Source organism: Excalfactoria chinensis, chromosome Z (genome assembly GCF_039878825.1).
Source record: "Excalfactoria chinensis isolate bCotChi1 chromosome Z, bCotChi1.hap2, whole genome shotgun sequence".
Taxonomy (NCBI): Eukaryota; Metazoa; Chordata; class Aves; order Galliformes; family Phasianidae; genus Excalfactoria; species Excalfactoria chinensis.
The window spans coordinates 22,972,790-22,992,024 of record NC_092857.1 but is presented as its reverse complement, the minus strand read 5'-3'; the positions used below and the strand labels follow the sequence as shown (position 1 = coordinate 22,992,024).

The 19,235-nt window shown below is 42.3% G+C and overlaps 1 protein-coding gene across 1 annotated transcript; it reads left to right on the top strand.

Moving 5' to 3' along the window:
- The first annotated feature begins 409 nt into the window (after positions 1–409).
- Positions 410–18,174, top strand: ANKDD1B (ankyrin repeat and death domain containing 1B). Its single transcript, XM_072360155.1, has 15 exons — positions 410–485; positions 3,576–3,679; positions 5,380–5,478; positions 7,342–7,440; positions 7,533–7,637; positions 9,351–9,449; positions 9,907–10,005; positions 10,920–11,018; positions 11,940–12,038; positions 13,163–13,261; positions 14,817–14,915; positions 15,544–15,639; positions 17,256–17,454; positions 17,725–17,856; positions 18,116–18,174. The coding sequence occupies exons 1-15, from the start codon at positions 410–412 to the stop codon at positions 18,172–18,174; spliced, it is 1,563 nt and encodes a 520-aa protein (XP_072216256.1).
- The last annotated feature ends 1,061 nt before the right edge of the window (positions 18,175–19,235 follow it).

The window sequence follows — 19,235 nt, the reverse complement described above, 5'->3', positions numbered from 1 at the left end:
AATCTTGTGACTGGATTAATTCCAGCTGCTTCTGTTACGATACCACATGCTCCTGTTTCCGTTCAAATTAGGCCATTTCTCTCTCACATCCCAAGGGCATGCCGTGCGTGCTGGGGACTCTCCTAACCCGTGATGATCTAAAGAAGAATAACTCCCAGAGCAACTTCTCCCAAAGTGCCCTTCAGCCTGCAGCAGGCTTGGCTGATGGAGCCAAGTGACGCTGCGTTGCTGCAGGCAGCAGTGGAGCCCATGGCCTTTCTGGGTGTGTTTAAGTCAACTTCAGTCCCTGGGAACCGGTTTTTCAGTGCAGCAAGGAAACACACCCGAGGCAAACCAAGGGCACCTCCCTCTGCACGGCTGCATGGGGCCCCTTCCCACAGGTGGGGAGGAAGAGGAGCTGACAGCCACAATGAAGGGGCTGAGCCACCTGTTTCGTGTCAGGGAGGACACAACGCGTGGAGATGCAGCAGCCAACCACAACAGCTGTGAGTGTGTGGGGACTAATGTCAGGTCTAGCTTTCAATCAGCGTATCCTGTAGGGAAATGCAAAGCTGTAGATGTGAGATCAAGATTTGGGGTTTGTTGCAACCATCTTCCAAGAGGCTGTCCTGCCTGGCACCGTGCTGTAAGTGCGCTCCTGACATTGTCTGAATGGGCTCACTGGGTTTAGCCACATGCTTGAGCTCAAGCACGTGGAAAATTTCACAACCAAGTCACGCTTCTGTGCTGGAGGGGGGCACACAGCACTTGGAGGAAGTTCTGGTCTCATTGCACACAGCGGTGTGACTCACTCTGATGGCAGACTTGAGATCGCAAACGGGTCTGTTACAGAACAGTCTGCTGCGGCGTGGGCTGCAGAGAGTGAAAACGGGTTATTTGTGGAAACTGAACTGTAATTATTAAGCCCCACTGTGACCATGTCCTGTGATTTCAATGTGATAATCACTGAAATCTGTTCTGGGCCACGCTTCCTGTTTCCAGTCTTGCAAAAAGGGCAGATGAAGATAAGCAGTGAATGAAATATCACTGTTGGATGCAGTAAGCAGTCTTCTCGTGACTTCTTTGAAATTAAAATAGGATTGTTTTATCAAAACGCTCTCGTGGTGTTGCAAAACCTCTATGTTAGCCATTTTGTTTATAAATAATAACATACAAGTATCTACTTAAACAAATCAAAGCCCCTTACAGTGGAATACGGCTTGAATGTGAAGAAATTTAAATTGAAAGCATTTCAAAATCTCACTTATCTGTAAGGGGGACTTTCTGTTTTCTGGCCAATAAGGCAGTTCACATTTCTGCATCTTTATACTTCCTTATCCTTTTAAAAGGGGAGACAGACTGGGATATTCAGTACATTAAACTGCAGTAATGTTACAACTGCACTCAATTCTGATATGTACTCTGTGCAGACAGGAGTGCCTGTGAAGGAAACCAGATGACAAAATCAGTATTTGTGGTTAGTTCAAAATAAAAGGTGAAAATAAAACATAACTACTTTAATAAAAACTCCTGGGCATTCAGTCAAACTGCTTGGAAGAAGCCAAGGAAAGCAACCCCTAAGAATAGACTGAAGGCTGCAAAAGGGCGGCAGATTGCTGCGGGTGCTTGAAAATCAAGTGAGGGTAATAATGCAAGGACTGTGAAATTCTGGATGCTGAAGCTTAAGAAGAAAGCTTCCATAAATCTATGGTCTGATGGCTCTCTGCTCTTGTAATTTCATGCATGAAAATAAATCATTTTGCAAAAGCAGTAGAAGATTGTGCGTAAAGTGAGCATAGTAGTGCACCTAAATTGCTGCTGTTCTTAAGTCCCAAATTAAGATGTATTAAGAGAGAGGGGCTGTTAAGAAATGTTGTGTCCTGAGCAAACAAAAAGTCTCATTTTAAAGATGTGCATCCAGTTCATGACTTCCAAACAGGAGCGGGGAGGTCGGTCATTGATCCTTTGTGAGAGCTAAAACAAAGCTTGTCTTACTGCACCAGTGCAGTAACAAAGCACTGCTTTTTCCAGTTCCTCGAAGGCAGCTAGGATCATTCCTGAAGGCCCTGGAATGCAACAGTGCTCATCTCTGCATCTACATGTCTTATATCTTCACTGAAGTGTTCACCAGCAGCCAATGGAAATGAATGTGGCCAAACTAATTGCAGCGCCCAAAGTTCTGTTTCCATGCTTGCTTTGAACAAGATATCCTGCAACCAACAAAATCTGCCTTGAAATCTAATGCAAAGGTCTATAGAAACATTACTATTTAACTATTCCAGTCCAGTGGTGCGTTTTTATTTGTGCTTTCTTACTTTGTAAAAGGAAATCTGTGATTACAGGAGGATCTGGGAGGATACTTCTGTGGCATGAGGTGCTCGTGTAATGTCGTATCATAGGAAAGCTGGAAAGAGTTTAATTAAACCATCCTGTTTAATTTCTAGCTTTTTGTTCAGTACCACTGTGGTTATTCCACTGAGACTGTAATTGTAGATAATGTGTAGGATTCAATTAAGTGAATGCCATACCAATTTTCTGTGGTATATTCTCCATTTTCTCCAGTCATACAGCCACAAGCTATATCTCATTAGATGTTAATAAATCTAGACGAGAGACCCCCAAGGAACAAATTGCTGCTGCAGCTTCTGGTTCAGCAGAGGATGCCGCTCTCTTTGTTGCTACCATTAGACAAGTGGCCTTCCAGCTTTCAGGCCAGAATATTCTAGGCAGAAAACATCCAGGTGATGAACTTCTTGAGTGCAACATGCTACTAAATTAAGAATATCTTAGTGCGTTTGATACCCTCATTTCTCCCAAATACTGAACTAAAAGTTAAGGCAGAAACACGCCGGTGGAGAAATACTCTCACCGCTAAGTTAGCTTAACTGGTTGTCAGACTCTGGGATTTTATTTTCTAACTAAACATTAAATGTCTTGTTACAGTGGTCCAAATGTATGCTGCATCTACTTCAGTCAACCAAACAGATGTTCATATTTTGCACTAAGGCATTAAAGCCAGGTCCCGGCTTAATAGTAAATTCCTCACTGTGGCCAAATTTTGGGTTCAAGTTCAACCTTCTTTTTCACCTCCTCTTTTTTTTTTTGGTCCTCTAAACCACTTGTTCCCAGCTGGGGCATATTGTTGTGTCATCACCACATATTTTTGTGTATTTTGGTGGTACGCTTTGTTGTAGAATAGTGACTTTTCCAAGAACAGGACCTAAGTGCTGCATTTCATACTGCGCACTGTTCGGCTTATAAAAGGCCTTGAGACCCATTTAAATGGCAGGAACTTCACAAATGAACCTCTTGTTCCTGTGAGCAGAGTGAATAATAACAGTGTGTGATGTGAAAAGCCCACTTCTGTTCTCACTTAAAAGCTGAGACGAGAAACATCAGCCAGGTGTCTCTAGAGGGGAAAAAGTGCAGTCCTGAAATGCTAATATGATGAGAAAAAGTGATTCATAGAAGGTGTGAAACCAGGACAAGTACCAGAAGGTAAGAATAATATCTGTCCCTTAAATTTGGTATGGCTATGTATATATATATATATATTTTTTTTTTTTTTTTTCATGTGGTGCCATGCATTTCCACAGTACTGCCAGATGAGAGAGAATTTCAACACGCAGCTAAAATGAACAATTTGGAAACCATGGAAAAGCTGTTTAAGAAGAATCTTAATATAAACGCTGTGGATCCTGTGAGTACAGCATGTCAGAAATGTGATGCCTGTTGGGGGTTGCGTGGTTTAAGCTCCGTGTGCTGGTGCTGAATGAGCCTCCCCGCCTCGGATGTGGTTAAGCAGTGTTCCACGTGTCCAGTATGGGCTGAAGAGTTTCATACCACACAACTCTCAGGTTTTTTTACTTTAAGGACTTCTGAAGAGTGGTCACTGCTCTAATAGGGACTGTATTCCTCTATAATTAATCCTTTGAGTTCTCCATCTTTCAGAGTGGGAAGACTTAACCCCACAGTCACTTTGAGAGTGAATTTGTGCTGCTAACAGCGCAGACTTCAGATGGTGGTGTGAAGCGTTATTGCTCAGTGCACGCAGAGCCACAGAAGCGTTCTGCCACAGCTTCTGTGTGCAGGTTGAGATCAGATTTGCCGTAAATAGACAAAAATGCATTTCTTACACTGACAGAACCTAAGGACACGATGTTCACAGTGACAAAAGTAAAGCTATGCATTGGAGGTCATTACTTCCTCAGGGTAAGCTTCTCCAGGGGAACTACAGCGTTCCCATCCATGACATACTTCTATAAATGCATAGCAGGTGACCATGGAACCCAGCCACAACTTTTTGCTTTCCAAAAGTCAGGAAATTGAACTAAATACTGTTCCAGTCCGGTACTCTGAATCTTTACTCTTGTTCTTAACTCAGCTTTATAGTACGAGATTTACTAGCAGAGCTGCTTGGCTGTTGTGCATTGACTGATGCTCCTAGTGGGGACTTAGCTTGTGCTGCCAAAACAGCTCTTGCATTTATGTTGATTTTTTTCCACTGGCTGTGCTTCCAAGCCAAATAAGTGAGTCTGCCAAAAGCCGAGTTCTGCTGATCAAACTGTTTCTGTGTAAGAAGCTTTTCCTGGCACAAATCCCACCTGTTTGTCTTTAACTTGTGAAGCTGTGGGTGAAGAGCAATAAACGAAACGGCTGATCTGCATAGAACAAATCCAAACTGGCTTTTAAAATTAATTGGTTAAGTCACATATGGAAACTCTAAGTGAATTACGTTAAACCCAATTATGGCCCCTGTAATTAAAGGGAAATTCTTTCTGCCGTGGTTTAATTCATTTTCAACAGTCCCTTTTTAAGTTCACACTGTCAGCTACTGTAATGAAAATTTGTTGCTGATAAACCCGGCGCTGATTCACCTGTTAAAAATTACTCACTGTTTGCAAGGCAGGAGGCTTCATTTGCATAAGTAATGTCTCGTTCTGTGAAGGTCACTCAGTATTGAGAGAGGGAGGAATCCTCTCTTGTGTTGCAAGCATGCAGAGTAAAGCGAGGGCAATATGTAAAGCGGAGATAATTCTGTACATCCAGACCTCAGCTCTTCATATTGAATAAAGGTGTTTCAGGCACTGCATGCATCTGTTGGCAGCGTGTGGTTACTTTGCCCCACTCTGACAGTGCATTTCAGAGAAGGGGTTGTGTTGCCATATGCAGCTTAACTTCAGTAAATAAACTATTCTGGTTCTCTATGAATTCTTTTTATGATCGATATGTAAATGATCTCCAAAGGAACAAAAATAACGATGCAGACCAGGCTGCTGGCGGTTACTATGCAAATGTATACATATGCTAACTGCAATAATTATTTATAATCAAATAATTCAGAAATCCTGACATTTACATACATTATGGATCTGATAGCCAAAGCTTTGCTTGTTGCAGTTGAAACGCACTGCACTGCATTTTGCTGTTGCAAGAAGTCATACCTCTGCAGTGGATTTTCTGCTCCATCACAAAGCTAGAGTTGACATGGCAGATCAGGTAAGTTCCCCTGTCTCTGTGGCAGCTTCGTATTCAATCACACTTGTATACGATTAATGTAAAAGCCAACTGTATATCAAAACAAACTCTGAAAACAAAAATTAGATCCGGGTTTCAGTGGGATTCCAGAGAATGACTGCTTGCATTCCCTTCCTCCACTCCTTTGTGAGTGAGCAGCTTAATGCATAGCTGTCAGCTGCTCTGCAGCCTCCAGGACTAGAGGAGCTGAGAAGCTTATGGTTCAGCTTTTCCTTGGGCCCAGTGGGGATTCACAGTGCAGGATTTGATTCAGACTTTAATATCAAATGTACGATATGTTATTAATAATTGGACTTCGCAAAGTAGGAGTTTTCCAGTGAACTGTAATTGTTTCCAGAGAACTTATTTCTTCTGTTATTTACTTACCTATCTATCTATTTCATCCTGAGCAATGAAATCAGATGAGTCACTCACCTTTTTTTTCCCCTCCTTACCTGTTTCTCCTTACCCTCCATATGCTGCAGTGTTTACACTGTGAGAAAGAAACATTCCAGGCTGGAGGAGTGGGCAGGAGGGAGAAAGTTTCTGTGTTACTCTGGGTTGGAATGCAAACAAGATGTGAGAGGCTGTGCCAGCATCTGGTTTTGGTGCTTGTTCTGATGAGCAGTTAAGCCACCTGCTGTCTGTCTCCGCTCCAGTAGCTCAGGTTCAGGTTCAGGCTGAAGCAAAGAAGGCATTCAGCCTTTCCACAGTCCTCTGTCTCCCACTTGGTTCTACAAGACTCCCAGTTCCCTACTCCTCCTTCTGTCATTGAGGTATTTGTGGAAAACCTTTTTGTTGCCCTTAACGTCGCTGGACAGGTTCAATTCCAAATAAATACACAAGTGTGTCTAGCCAAAGCAAGATTCATGGTTGCAACATTTATTTTCTGTAATACTCTTAGATGAGTTAATGTATTTCTATGTTGCATTTACATAGCAGATGAAGGGTAGATATGATGCCTCTGATGTTCTACAGAATCTTGATAGACCTCCTGTAAGGCTCTTATGGACTAAGGCTCGGATTACAGATAGGAGTCAACCTACTGATTCCCCTTTTCCAGAAGAGAAAGTGGGAAAAGGTGATGGCTGTGAAAGAATTGCCCTGCTCCCTTTTGCTGCCTTTAGGCTCCTCTGACTCTATCTCTTAGATTCAGGTGCTTCTAAGTTAGATTTTGAGCGTCTTCGAGTTTTGTGTTCATACAGCATGTAACAGAATGAGCTCTGGTTTATGAAGTATGTAGTATACACAGGAAGGAACAGGAAGAGAAGTTGAAACACTGAAGAGTAAAACTATGACCAAGATGTGAGACAAAGAGAATTCACTGGCTGAAAGATGCTCCTCTCTTTTTCTTTTGGCCTATGATATTAATGACAGGAAGAGTTGTTTGCTTGTTTGATGGGTTGTTTTTCTAAAAGAGAAGAGTTCTTAAGAGAACTTAGAAAGAAGAACTAACTGGAAGATCACAGTGACTCATGGAAATGCTCCTGTTACGTATTGTCACCTGAAATGTCATCTACTGCACCCAGAGCTAACTAATAAAGGTCGTTAGTCAGCTTCTGGAGAGAAACATTTAGGAACTGCTTCATTTCACAACAGGATTAATCCTTCACTGGAGATGCCAGGTCTTCTGCCAAGGAGAGAGAGAGCCTGAACTCGGGTAATTTAAGTGAGGTGAATTCCAATCACACCGTCAGGTGATAGTGCTGATCTGCTAGAGCCTGTGGAGCAAAACCAACTCATACGCTATATTAATCAAGAAGATTAAAATAAATTTGACAGAAAGGATTTTGTTTGGTAATTTCTGCCTTTTTAATTTCTTTTTCTTTCTTTATTTTTTAAAAGCATGGCCTGACAGTGATCCATCTTGCAGCTTGGACTGGAAATCTAGATATAATGAGGAAATTAGTTAAAGCTGGCGCTGATCAAAGAGCTAAGAATGAGGTGTGTTGATGACAGGTTTTTACCAACTCTAATGATGCTGATGGTTTGAAATGATCAGGCCTGCACTTATGGTGTTGCTTGTGGTTTTTCAGGAAGGAATGAATGCACTGCACTTTGCAGCACAGAACAACAGCGTTAAAATAATTGATTATTTTCTCCAAGATCTTCATCTGACTGACTTGAACAAGCCCGATGGGGTACAGTATGTGCTTTTCTCTCTTCTTTAATGTCATGAGGAAACTTGTGGGCAAACCGATCTCAACTTTGACTTTTCAATGAATTTAAATTTATTGCAAGCTACATCACATTTTCATTACTAGTTTGGATATTGAGAAATAATAATAATAATAAGACAAATGGCCAGACAAGCACATAGGGAAATGACCTTTCCTCCCTGCTGGCTGGTCTCAGCTGAACTCCAGACACTTTTCCTCCCCTGCTCCTTTGTTTTTCCTTCATGAGCCAGTGGGAGAGAGGGATCAGGGTGAATCCATGGAATTCTTCTTTATTGCTAATTCTGTTTTCTTCTCTTTTCCTCCTTTCTTGTCAAGGGCTGTAGTCTCTCTGAGAGTGCACCTCATTGCATGTTCTCCCCTGTGCTCTCTCGTGTCTGCTATGTCCTCTCCTATTTCCTCTGGTATCTCCCTAAGCACTTCACCTGTAGCAGTGTCTGCTGTTTCTTTTATACCTTGCAGAGGTACCATGAGCTCCTCTGATGGGTTCAGTACTAGCACATGGGTTTTGTCCCTGAGGAGCTTGCTGGAAGCTGCTGTGATCAACATGAGGTTGTCACTGAACTCCCACACAGCTCATCCCTGTTGCCTCCCACACTGTGGCCCCTAAACCTGCCAGGTATGGCAGACATGGGCATCTTTCACCAATGGAGAGCATGAGACCACGTACAGCCACTCTACAGAGCTGCACCAACTCTACAGCAGTACCGAGACCTTATCCTCATCATGGTTTGCTATGGCTGTGTTTTTCCTTCCTTATCCTGTTCTCTCACTTTGAAAACCTACTTAGCAAAGTAGAATATCATATCCTCGTGTGAGGAAGAACTATTCTCATGGGATCTGCCACCAAAAGAACAAAGTTCCCCCCTCCTCCTTATCGAGCCTTGAGTTTTACTGACCAGGCTGTGCAAAGCTCTGAGCTCTGTCTACACATGACAAGGCTGCCATTAACGAGAGTATGTTTAGCAAAACAAACCTCTGCATTTTCGGCCTCCTAGAATTCTTCTCTATATTGAGGCTTTTTCAGAAGTGTCTAACTTTCATTTGCTTAGATATTGAATACAGGCTGTTCTCACACAGCGTTTGATGATTGGTCTCACCATCTGAACACTGGCATTACTTTATGTTGGGGTAACTTTCCACGGTTGAGCTGTAAACAGCTGGAAAAGTCTTTGCTAATTTTAACAACCTACAAAGAAATAGACAAATACCTAAAGGAGTACAGTGCCAAATTCAGCCTTCTGGATGAAGCTTCTGCCGTATAGCTGTGTTTACAGAGTTCAGATTGAGTGCGTTAAGCCATAGAGATAAGTCATTAGTGCCTGCTTCTGACAAAATATGCTGATGAATAATTTAATAGGGTGAGTAATTCAGAATATTTTGAGCCCATTTTGTACCTCATTTTGTTACCACGTCCAATCAGATTGCAAATATTTTCTTCAGGATATGAAAGAGGTATTTTTATTTTACACTACAAAATTTCCCTTTTTAAAAGAATCTTCCCTTTTCTTGCATATGCCTCTGATATATAAATGTTTCTTGTATACACCTGCTTTTCTGTGACACGTAAATGTTTATGGAGAGTAATACGCACATATATATGCCGTCTATCTGTTAACTTGAGAAGGCTATTTTTCTTTTCCATAACAATGTATTCCTTTCCAAATTGTTTTCTAGAAAGGCAGAAAGCCATTTCTTCTGGCAGCAGAAAGAGGCCATGCTGACATGATAAATAACCTGATAGCTCTAAATCTGTTTACAACTGAAAAAGATAAGGTAATGGTTTCTTTATTTGCTTGTGGGATATTACTTTGTTTTGATATAGTTAACTACACCGCTAAGCAATGTGAACAAGATGTGCCATGGTGCCGGCAGTGATATATGTTGGACCGACAACTACACAAGGCTGATGGTTTGTCAGTAATTAAGGAAGGAAACTGGGAACTCCTGGCCTTGTTGCTGGGTATCTTTTCCTTCTTTTTGCTGGTAATACACCATAGTTTTCAGAGCATGAGCTGCCTCCTAGACCATAAAGGTCACAACTGCATGCATGAGGAAAGACTCCCTCCAGATTACCCTGGCTCTTGAAACATGCTGTGGGTCTTCCACCTCCCGCTTATAAGTAGCAGAGAAGCAGAAGGACAAACAGCTCTGTGTTTAAGTGCATGCTGTTCTTAATACTTTCAGTTTATTCTGTGTTTTAAAGTATCTCCTTTGACATTTTAATTTCAAGGAGGGAAACACAGCCCTACATCTGGCAGCTAAAAATGGCCACAGTGAAGCTGTAGAGATTCTGCTCGAGCACTGGGATGAAATAGATGACCTCAATCAGGTGAGGACATAAATTACCAAATGAGGTAAAGTTAGAGATTTGGGAAAAAACAGACAAACAAACCACCAAACAATTAAAATTAACGTTTTAAAGGTGCAGTTCTTCCACTGAATGGACTTAATGAGTTCTGCTGCTTTCCCGGGGTGTTTCATTGTCTCTGCTCCATTAGATTCAGCTCTACTAACACCTTCCATGTCTCTTGCTCTGTCCTCTGTTCCTCATATAATGAGTTTCTCTCATCTTTTTTTCTGTGTGCCCTGTTGACTAGTAGAAGGAAATAGGCCAGGAGTAAAAGATATCCACTCCTCAGCAAAAGGCTAAAAGGGCACAGTGGCTCTCTTTTATCCAGCTAGCTTTTCTCCTCTCCTCTCCACTTCTTTTCTATCTACGCAGGGCTGAGGCACATAAATCCTTTTAAAATGTGAAGCTCTTATGGTTCCAAGATTTGCCTAATAAAGGTGTTTCTTCTGCACTCAAACCTTGTGCTGCCTGGCCATGGCTAATGGAGTGAATGACTTGCCTGCTGGAAGCCATGGCATTGGACTGATGTAAACTAGCGCTTATGGTATTTGTCACTGTGATGGTGCTGTTGACTGGTGCTGAGTGGAAGCAATTGCTTCCCAGCATCTTTGTTCCTATGCCTGAAGCTGTAATGTTCTCTGGAAATAAACAGTTATTTGTATTGTACAATTTGTCTACATACGCAGGCTTAATTGTCACCCATCTCTCAGTTGTTCACGTATTACTATTTTATTGAGGTATTAGTTTTGGAGCACTCAGATTCTATTCTCTTGTGGCCATCTTCCCTTTTCTATTGAGCTGGATGACCGATCGAGATAATCTGTCATAACGTTATAGTCTTTATAATCACTTGGCATAAACTGGAATAGGCATTTTTTTCTCTGTTGATCTAGAATGGAGAAACTCCATTTTATTTGTCTGTTGAAGGAGGCAATGAAAAATGTGCCAAACTCCTACTGGAAGCAGGGAGTAACATCGATGTCGTAACTCATGTATGTATGCAAAATGCCTTCATCACATGCTGTTGGCTCAGCTTGGGCTGTGGGGAGGGCTTTATCTTCTCTCTTCTGTGTGTATCCACAGTCTCTTTGCTTTCATTATTTTTTAGGAAATGGTAAATGCTACAATGAAGTTGGGGATGGAGATTATGTTAATTGAAAAGAACTTGCTTAGGAGACTAGATAGAATAATGTTTTAAGGCTTTTTTATTTATTATCAGCTCAATAGTAAAACATGTGGCTAGGAAATCTAACCAAGCTGGATAACTAAAAAGCCTCGTTTTTGGCAGCTTATATTCATGAACTGATGACAAATCTTTTCCTCCCCACATCTGGTTTCTGGACTCGGATGTGTTAAATGTCTTCATCTTGCCTTCTGCAAGAGTTTGCAGGGATGGGATGCTTGTGATTCCACCAGAGTGAGAGCTTGCTTGTTAAACTGGAATTAAGGGAACATTTTGGAAACATTTTCTGGTGTTTTTTTTTTTTTTTTTTGTCTTTGTTTTTCCCCTTTAACTAGTAATAATTTTAAGTGCATTAATGTGACTGCAGCTGCTTATTAAAGGACAGACTGGGAGATGTGTTGTAGTCTGTCCCTCATCAAAGCTGACGATGCTGAATCAAATGCTTGTCAATAGAGAGTGAAAGGGACCATGGGGTGCTGCTTTTGTCTTTCCCAGCATGTTTGTTGCATTGCACTGACAACGGGAAGTTCCTTCAGTGTTTATGAAAATGCGTTTCTGTAACTGATGAACTTCTTCATAATTTTCCATCAGATGGAAGTGGGAGGAAAGAGGTATATAGTAACACAAATGTGAGTGAAAGACTATTCTGTACTGATAGCTGTCTGCAGGATTTTATCTTTTTCCCAGCTACAGAAATGTGAACTTTTGCTATCTATAACATTTCTTTCAGAACAACAGCAATGCATTGCAAGCTGCCATTCAGAATGGACATCAATCCTTGGTCACTTTTCTTATTGATAAGAACATTGATCTGGTCCCTAAACCTGAGGTGAGTGTATGTCAACGTGTTTGATGCTGGTGTTCAGCGTCCCCTGTCTTTCCTTGAATGAGGCTGAGTGGTTTCCTTGTTATCTTTACCACACACGTTATTGATAGTAGGGTTTGTGGAGCTGGCTACTCACATCTATGGGCTAATCAACACAACCAGCACGTGCACGGGCAGAGCAGCAGAGTGCAGTGCAGAGGTAGTTGGGATGTACTGAGGACTGAGCAGGGTGGGAAAGATCAGCAAAGAACTCTGCTTGGACTGAGCTGTGGCAGTGCAGGCATCTCTGTGTGCCACCTCATCTCTCGCATGGCTACCCCCTGCATGAGTTAACAATGTAAGTGATTTTGAATAAAGTTCAATATACACTTCAGTGTTTTGAGACCCTGTGCTCGCAGCGTCTGCTGTCTCTCAGGAGCTTAAAAAGACACTAAAATCTTGATGCTCTTCAGATATTACAGATTATGACATCCAAGATCTTCTGCGAAGAAGTTATTTTCTACTTCTGCAGTGCTGTTTAAGAACAGGACCTGCACTCTGTGACACATCTACCATTACTGCTTGCATGTTGTATCATGCGTTTGTAATGATTTATTGTAAATATCAGCCTGCGTTTGTGCTGGTTGCTTTGTTGGCTTTCTGAAGCCGAAACAACTCATAGAACTGTAACCTGGGTTTTGTAAATATTTCCTGTGCAGCTCTGCGTGAGAGCTTTGTTTATTTCTCTCTAGCCCCAAAGAAATGGTTGTGGTTTATAAAGATACTAATGAGCGGGTCTCTGGCACTGGTGCGGAATTACTTTTCAGCTGTATTTAATGAGAAACTGATGAGTCACAGGCTCAACAAGAAGAGTGATCTTGCCAATCTAACGGTTGAATTGTGACTGGTATTGGAAGAGTGCCCCCGTTATTTGCATGAATAATTACTCAGATACAAGAACTTAATTTCTTCCTAGCTGTAATTTTCTTCCTCAGGTTCTTATGAAGAATAACTATGGCAGCACTATGGCATACCCCTGCACCCCCTTGGCAAGGGGTAAACTCTAATGGGAATGTCTTTCTTCTTTGAATGAACCTGTAACAAATGCACCTGAGTACAATAAACAACCTCTTGTTTTCTCTTTGCAGCAGAAGAATTCCCCTCTCCATTTAGCAGTCATCAATAATCATCTGCTGATAGTGAGAAAACTCTTGGAAGCGAATCATGATATAGACTTCTTAAATCATGTAAGGAAAATGGGGATTTGGAACTACTGCACTGCTGGGTGGTGACTGTGTGGATGTTGCCTGCTTCTTTTTTTGCTTGTGAGCTAAAGGTACAAGAAAAAAAAAGAAGAGTCAGTTTCCTCCTTATATTTTTGTATGTGCACATATTGTTAGTCACAGGCACACGCTGTGCTAGGAGCATTTGCACCAAGCATGGACAGCAAAACGTTGGATACTCCAAAGTATTTGGTTTAGTTTATTGTCCAAGTGTTCTGATTCATGCACGATAAATGACATAGAAGCTTCAAATCTGAATGCAGAGGTAAGTCCAGTGCAGAGTATCAACGACCTGAAAGGTCTTTTCTTTCTTCCTGCATCCTCACTATAACTCTGCCAACTAATGGAGAAAATCAGCAATCACACCTTTGCCCCTTTTCTCCACTGAAAGATGTTTTGAGGAGAAAGGGAAGATCAGCACCTTTCTCTCCTTCCTCTAGCCCTGGTGCACGGGCAGACATCGCTGCGTCAACAAAGCTGATTTTCTTCTGAATCCAAAACAGAGCATCATGCCAGCAACTATGAGGAAAATTAACTCATTCCCAGACAAAACCACGGCAGTCACAGAACCTTCAGAGGTTGTTGTATCATGTGGAACACGGTGTCCAGCTCCACCAGATTTCCATAAGTGACAGCATATCTTATTTGCTGCTGCACTGTAGCCGTAGGCATCTGGAATACTTTCCTGTCAGTGCAAACAGTAAGGAAAAGAGCAGGACAACATCTCTTTGTGAGCAGGAAACAGATCACCAGGCTGCTGAGCTCCCCAGGGCATGTATCCTTGCTTTCCTCATGGCTTTCCATGGAAGGATAAATAAACAGGTTTGATTTGGGTGAATGTAGCTGTATGAAGTCTACAAAACCTTGATTGCAGACCTGAAGATTAGACTCGAAGCTGAGTGTTCATATGGCTGTACTTTCTATATAAGGGCTTTGCCTTTATTTTAAAGGTTTTTGTTCTGTTTGTGTTTTATTATGCCTAAAGGATTACTGGACCCCTTATGCAGCAGGTGGATTTCTGTTCAACCTTTCACTCCAAATCACCAGAGTGTGGCTGGGCTGGTTAAGAAAGAAGCCCTGTCATGGACTGCAGTGCCATGTTTGTTTGAAGATCACTGATGTCCAGTTGTTTTTACATGGATTGCAGCTGGGTGATCTTACTTGAGAGGACAGTATGGAGGTTGGCACTTGTGTGTAACATTGAACCCCAAAATCTTGTTTTCAGAGGGTCGAGTAAGAGCTCCTTACATTATGGTGCATTAGTAGGGCATGACGGCAGCTTTGTCCTGAGTCAGATAGAGCTCCTGTCTGCTTTTCTTCCAGGTATCCCAGATGCTTCCTTTTTTTCTGTCTGAAACAAAACCGACAGCTATGCAAGAGTTACATTTTCATTCTTTTTGGTATTTTCCAATCTGGGCCTTTTCTTGTTGTGAATCTACTGTAGATTCAGATTATGTGCATTTTTTCTTCCATGCAGAGTTTGGCTCTTATTGTATGTATTTGGTGTTATTAATTGCAGAGGCAGGAAACTCCCCTACATCTGGCTGCTGATCTTGGCAATGTGGAGATGGTGGAAATGCTGCTAAAGGCGGGTTGTGACCTCAAGATCACGGACAGGGTAGAGTACCTTCCTCATGCATGCGTGGGTTACGTGGCTTTATTTTGTTTTATGACCTCCTTCCCAGAAACACAGGAAGCACATGTTTCCAGTCATCCCTCATGGAATGAGAGTAGCCACATGTTCACTCTTACAAAGGAAGCTCACACACCAGCACAAGGGGCCAGGGACACCCCATTCTGTGCACACATCCCAGGGAATGCAGCCCTGAGGAGCTCCTGCTGCCTCTTGTCACCTTGTGTATATTAGGGCCTTTTGTAATAGCTGGGCAGTTGAAACATTTTATGATGTACTGCTGAAGCCTTCTAATGAAGGGGATGGCTTCTCTGCAGTCTGACTTTCTGGAATGCCTAGCAAGAACATCGCCTGAGTGTTTGCATCCGAGATGTCTCCACTTGGTGCAGGCCCACTGAAGAGGGCTGATTACAGAGGGAAATGTGGAAAGCCATTGAGCTACACGTACACCGAAGTGTTGATAGCTGAGGTGGGCTCAGATGGACTGAACAGTCCGCCGGTATGGGATAAAAGCACAAAAAGAACAGGGTTCTGTCAACACAGATCATGTGTTTCTTCTGGTCTGTCCTTGTATATATGAGATCCTGTCCTGATTCACTCTCTCCGCTTTCAGCATGGAAAAACTGCACTTGCCGTGGCTTCAAGGAGCAATTATGCCCTCATTGTAGATATGATCATTAAAGCAGAAAGGTATTATGCCATGAAACAGGTAAGAGACATCATGGAAACATAGAATCATAGAATGGTGGGGATTGACAGTGATGTTAGAGGCCATCCAGTTCATATTCCTGCATCATATTCTACACACAGAGAAAAAGGGTGGAGAAACATTCTGACCCCAATTCAAAGCAGGCCATCGGCATCTGGCGTGCTTTGGTGCTGCAAAATCTGCAGCTGATGAGTGGAGAAGCTCGGGCACCTGCCTTCCATTTACTGGGAAGAGCTCGGCGCTGCGGTGGGAGCTCCCTCTTCTGTTCCTCCTGTGTTAATTGCTGAAAGGAAGAAGGAACAGGAAAGGAGCAGACAACGTAGGGAAGGGAGGACAGGGCTTGTAATGACCGCAGGCTGCCTCAGTTTCTAAATTACTCTGAACTTAGCTTCTTTGCATATATGGGGTGTTTGGGCCGGAGCCTGCCTTGAAATTCACACCCATCCCCAGCAGGTCTTGAAAATTCAGGACTAGTTACATTGCAGCCTTGACTGGGACCATTCAGAATTCAGGAAGAGTTTATTTATTTCAATAAGGACAGTCACAGCAGTGAGCTACAAAGCACCTGCTATCCCTATTCAAGTGATAGAAGAGAGGTATGTCATGGGGTGGCCAATTTTAACTTCGGAGCATATTAATACTCCATAAATAATATAGTCTTGCTATTTATTTCATTTTATTTTTGGGGCCATAGGTTTATGCGGGCTCTCTGAGAATTAATTAAATTTGTTGAGTTTTAATATAATACAAATTAAAGTCCCCAAGTTGTCTCGAATACTGCCTGCAGTATTTATAATACACTGAGCCGACTGGTCATCTGTGACAAAGCACTGGTTACAAAACACACACCGCAGAGAGGAAGTGCACATGACTCAGAGGTGTGTGAAAAGGTCTCTTGTTCTCTCTGCTAGTCCCGTCTATGGGCACAACCCATCCCTTACCCGGTTTCGACCAGATTCCAGGGCTGCTTTTGCTGTCCCACACTGCCACGGCTTATGCACGCAGCTGGCAGCAAAGAGAAGCTGTGCTGCTGCAAGAGGGAGTGAAACAAGGTGTTTTGTTTACTTGTGCTTGGAGTGGTGGGGTTTGGTTTGTTTCTGTCTTTGTTTTCTTTTGTTGTTGCTTTATTTGCATACCTCAGTACTGGAAAGAGCCTGGAGCTATTCTGTGTTGTACATTTCACTCTGCACTTGTCTGCAAGCACAAAACACAGCCTGCACCTGAAGAAATGGCATCGAACGCCCATGATGATGATTACTTACTGAATTGAGACAGGACCAGCGTGTAAACAAGATGCAATAGTGAAGTATTTAGAACTTACCGACACTGGGAACCAGGCTTTTCCCTGGACAGCACTCAGCTGGGGCTGCCATGTTCAACATGTGGCTTATAAAGTAGTCAGCCAAGGGGCTCAAGTAATTCTTGCTTTTACCTGCTATTTTGCAATGAGTGTCTGGCGTAGTTTTACTTTGCTCTTAATGACAAGTAGCAACGAACACAGAAGGTCTTCGTCTCTGACATTTCCGGTGGTCACATAAGGCTGTGCAGGACACGGTGTTCACGGCTGCGTTCCCACCTCCATCACAAAATATGTCATTATTTGCTGTCGTTGTCAGGCACATCCAGGTCACAGTGATGGCTGGCCAGACTCTGATTTGTCCTTCAAACAAGATCACAGCGCACAGACCAAGCAGCTCCGTTCCTCCCTGTGGAATCTGGCGTACAATCATTTAAAACCCCAGGAATGGAAAATCCTGGCCCTGTTCTGGAAGTTCACAGATGAGCAGATTAAAGCTATTGAGGAACAGTGGACAGGTAACAGCAACAAGCAGGGTGGATAGACTCCAGTTATAGAAGCGATGTTAAAGCATGTAGCTATTTTAAGATGTATTCATGTTGGATTTATTTATTAAGCCTTAGGATAACAGAGTTTTATTTCTTTATTATTCTTAACCTTTATCTCTTGGTCTTCCTTTTGCTTCTGGAGAGGGATTTTAAAAGCCTCTTGGAACTGTAAAAGCATAAAAGCACAAAGCAGCACTTTTCCAGCATGTCCAACAGGGAAATGATTTGTGTATTCCACAGGGAAAAAGAGTTACAAAGAACACGGACACAGAATGCTGCTGATCTGGTTACACGGCACTTTGCTGGCCCGTCAGAATCCTGTCAAGCTTATATTCAAAGACTTGGTGGAAGTAGGATTTCAGCACTTAGCTGGTAAGTTGTTTTGTGGTGTAGAGAGCACTTACAGAAGTGCCAGGTGGTGCTGAGCTCCCAGCCTGCGCTGGGATTGGTCAAGGAAGAGAGGGTAAGCAAGACAGGTTTTCTGAAGGGAGAGAGAAACGCACACACTTTGCTCCCTGCCTTTCTCCTACAAACACCATCAAAATGCGACTGCCATTCCTTCACTCAGATTAGTGCTGACTGTGTAAAATCTGAGCACGTCCAGCAAGTGTTTTGTCATCTTTCTTTACAGAGAAGATCAGAACCGAAAGCAGCACTGACACAGGGTCCAGAAAATGTGAAATTTCATGAGTTCATTGATAAAACATGGCGTATGTGATGGAACTACATGCCAGACAAGAGACTTTCATGTACAGACATCTTCTCTGGAAATTAAAATGTATTTTGAAGCTGCATGGCTTTATCCAACCAAGAAGAACTTGCTCTCTTGAAATACTGGTCATTCTTTGCTAGACAATGATCTACAACGGATGGCTAGATGGTGATTTAGGACCATACTGTCAAGCAAGAGCCACCCCACCATTTCTGCATCTGCCTTAACATTGCTGTAGTATTCCTCATCAGAACTCCCCGCTAAAGCTATCCTGTGGTTGACCTAAAATGTAAATGAGACGTTTTCTTGCTGAAGTAAATTTAATAAGTGAAAATTGTGTGTACAAATCAACACTTCCCAAAATAGGTTGGCACTCACCTCATTTGGAATTCAGGTTTTTATAGTCTTGCTAGGATTACAGTTTTCCTACCCGAGGAGACTTTTTCTTGTTTAGTGCTTAGATAAATGTTTCCTCTTCGGCATTTGGTTCATATAGTAAAAATACACAGAAATAGCATCTAAAACCATCTGTAACTAGCTACAGAATTTTGTCATGGCATAACCTTGTTTATACGCTCAAAATAGAATATCTGATATCTTAATACTTAGCATTTCTATTTTTCAACATTTTTAAACCTATTTCTTGTTTATGTCTTTAACTCTATTTGGTGGTGTTTGCATTAGTCTTATGCCTAAGTGCCCTTTCACGTTCAACCCACTTTGACAAGGCTGCAGAACTATACAGAAATGGAGACTGGTAAAGCCCCGGGTTCTAGCATTCGGGATCTCAGTTAAAGCACAAACTCTTACATCCTGACAGGTATGCATCAACCTTTGCAACATTCTGCAGCTTACTGGAAAAGATGAAAACGCTTAACAGGTTGATAGACTCCAGGTGTCTAAGCGGACTCACGTCATATCCTGGTTGTGAAGGCCACTGCCCTGTTATCTGTTATTCTTTGTTTAACTATGCCAACTACATTTAGTAAAAGCATAGGTAACAAATGTGATTTTTACTTGAAAATAAATGCACTAACAT

Bases quoted from the DNA above. Each gene is read 5' to 3' on its own strand.
- ANKDD1B (XM_072360155.1), top strand. From the start codon at position 410: ATGAAGGGGCTGAGCCACCTGTTTCGTGTCAGGGAGGACACAACGCGT. The intron at 10,006-10,919 runs GTGAGGACATAA...CTGTTGATCTAG, and splicing joins AAATAGATGACCTCAATCAG to AATGGAGAAACTCCATTTTA. The intron at 14,916-15,543 runs GTAGAGTACCTT...CTCCGCTTTCAG, and splicing joins ACCTCAAGATCACGGACAGG to CATGGAAAAACTGCACTTGC.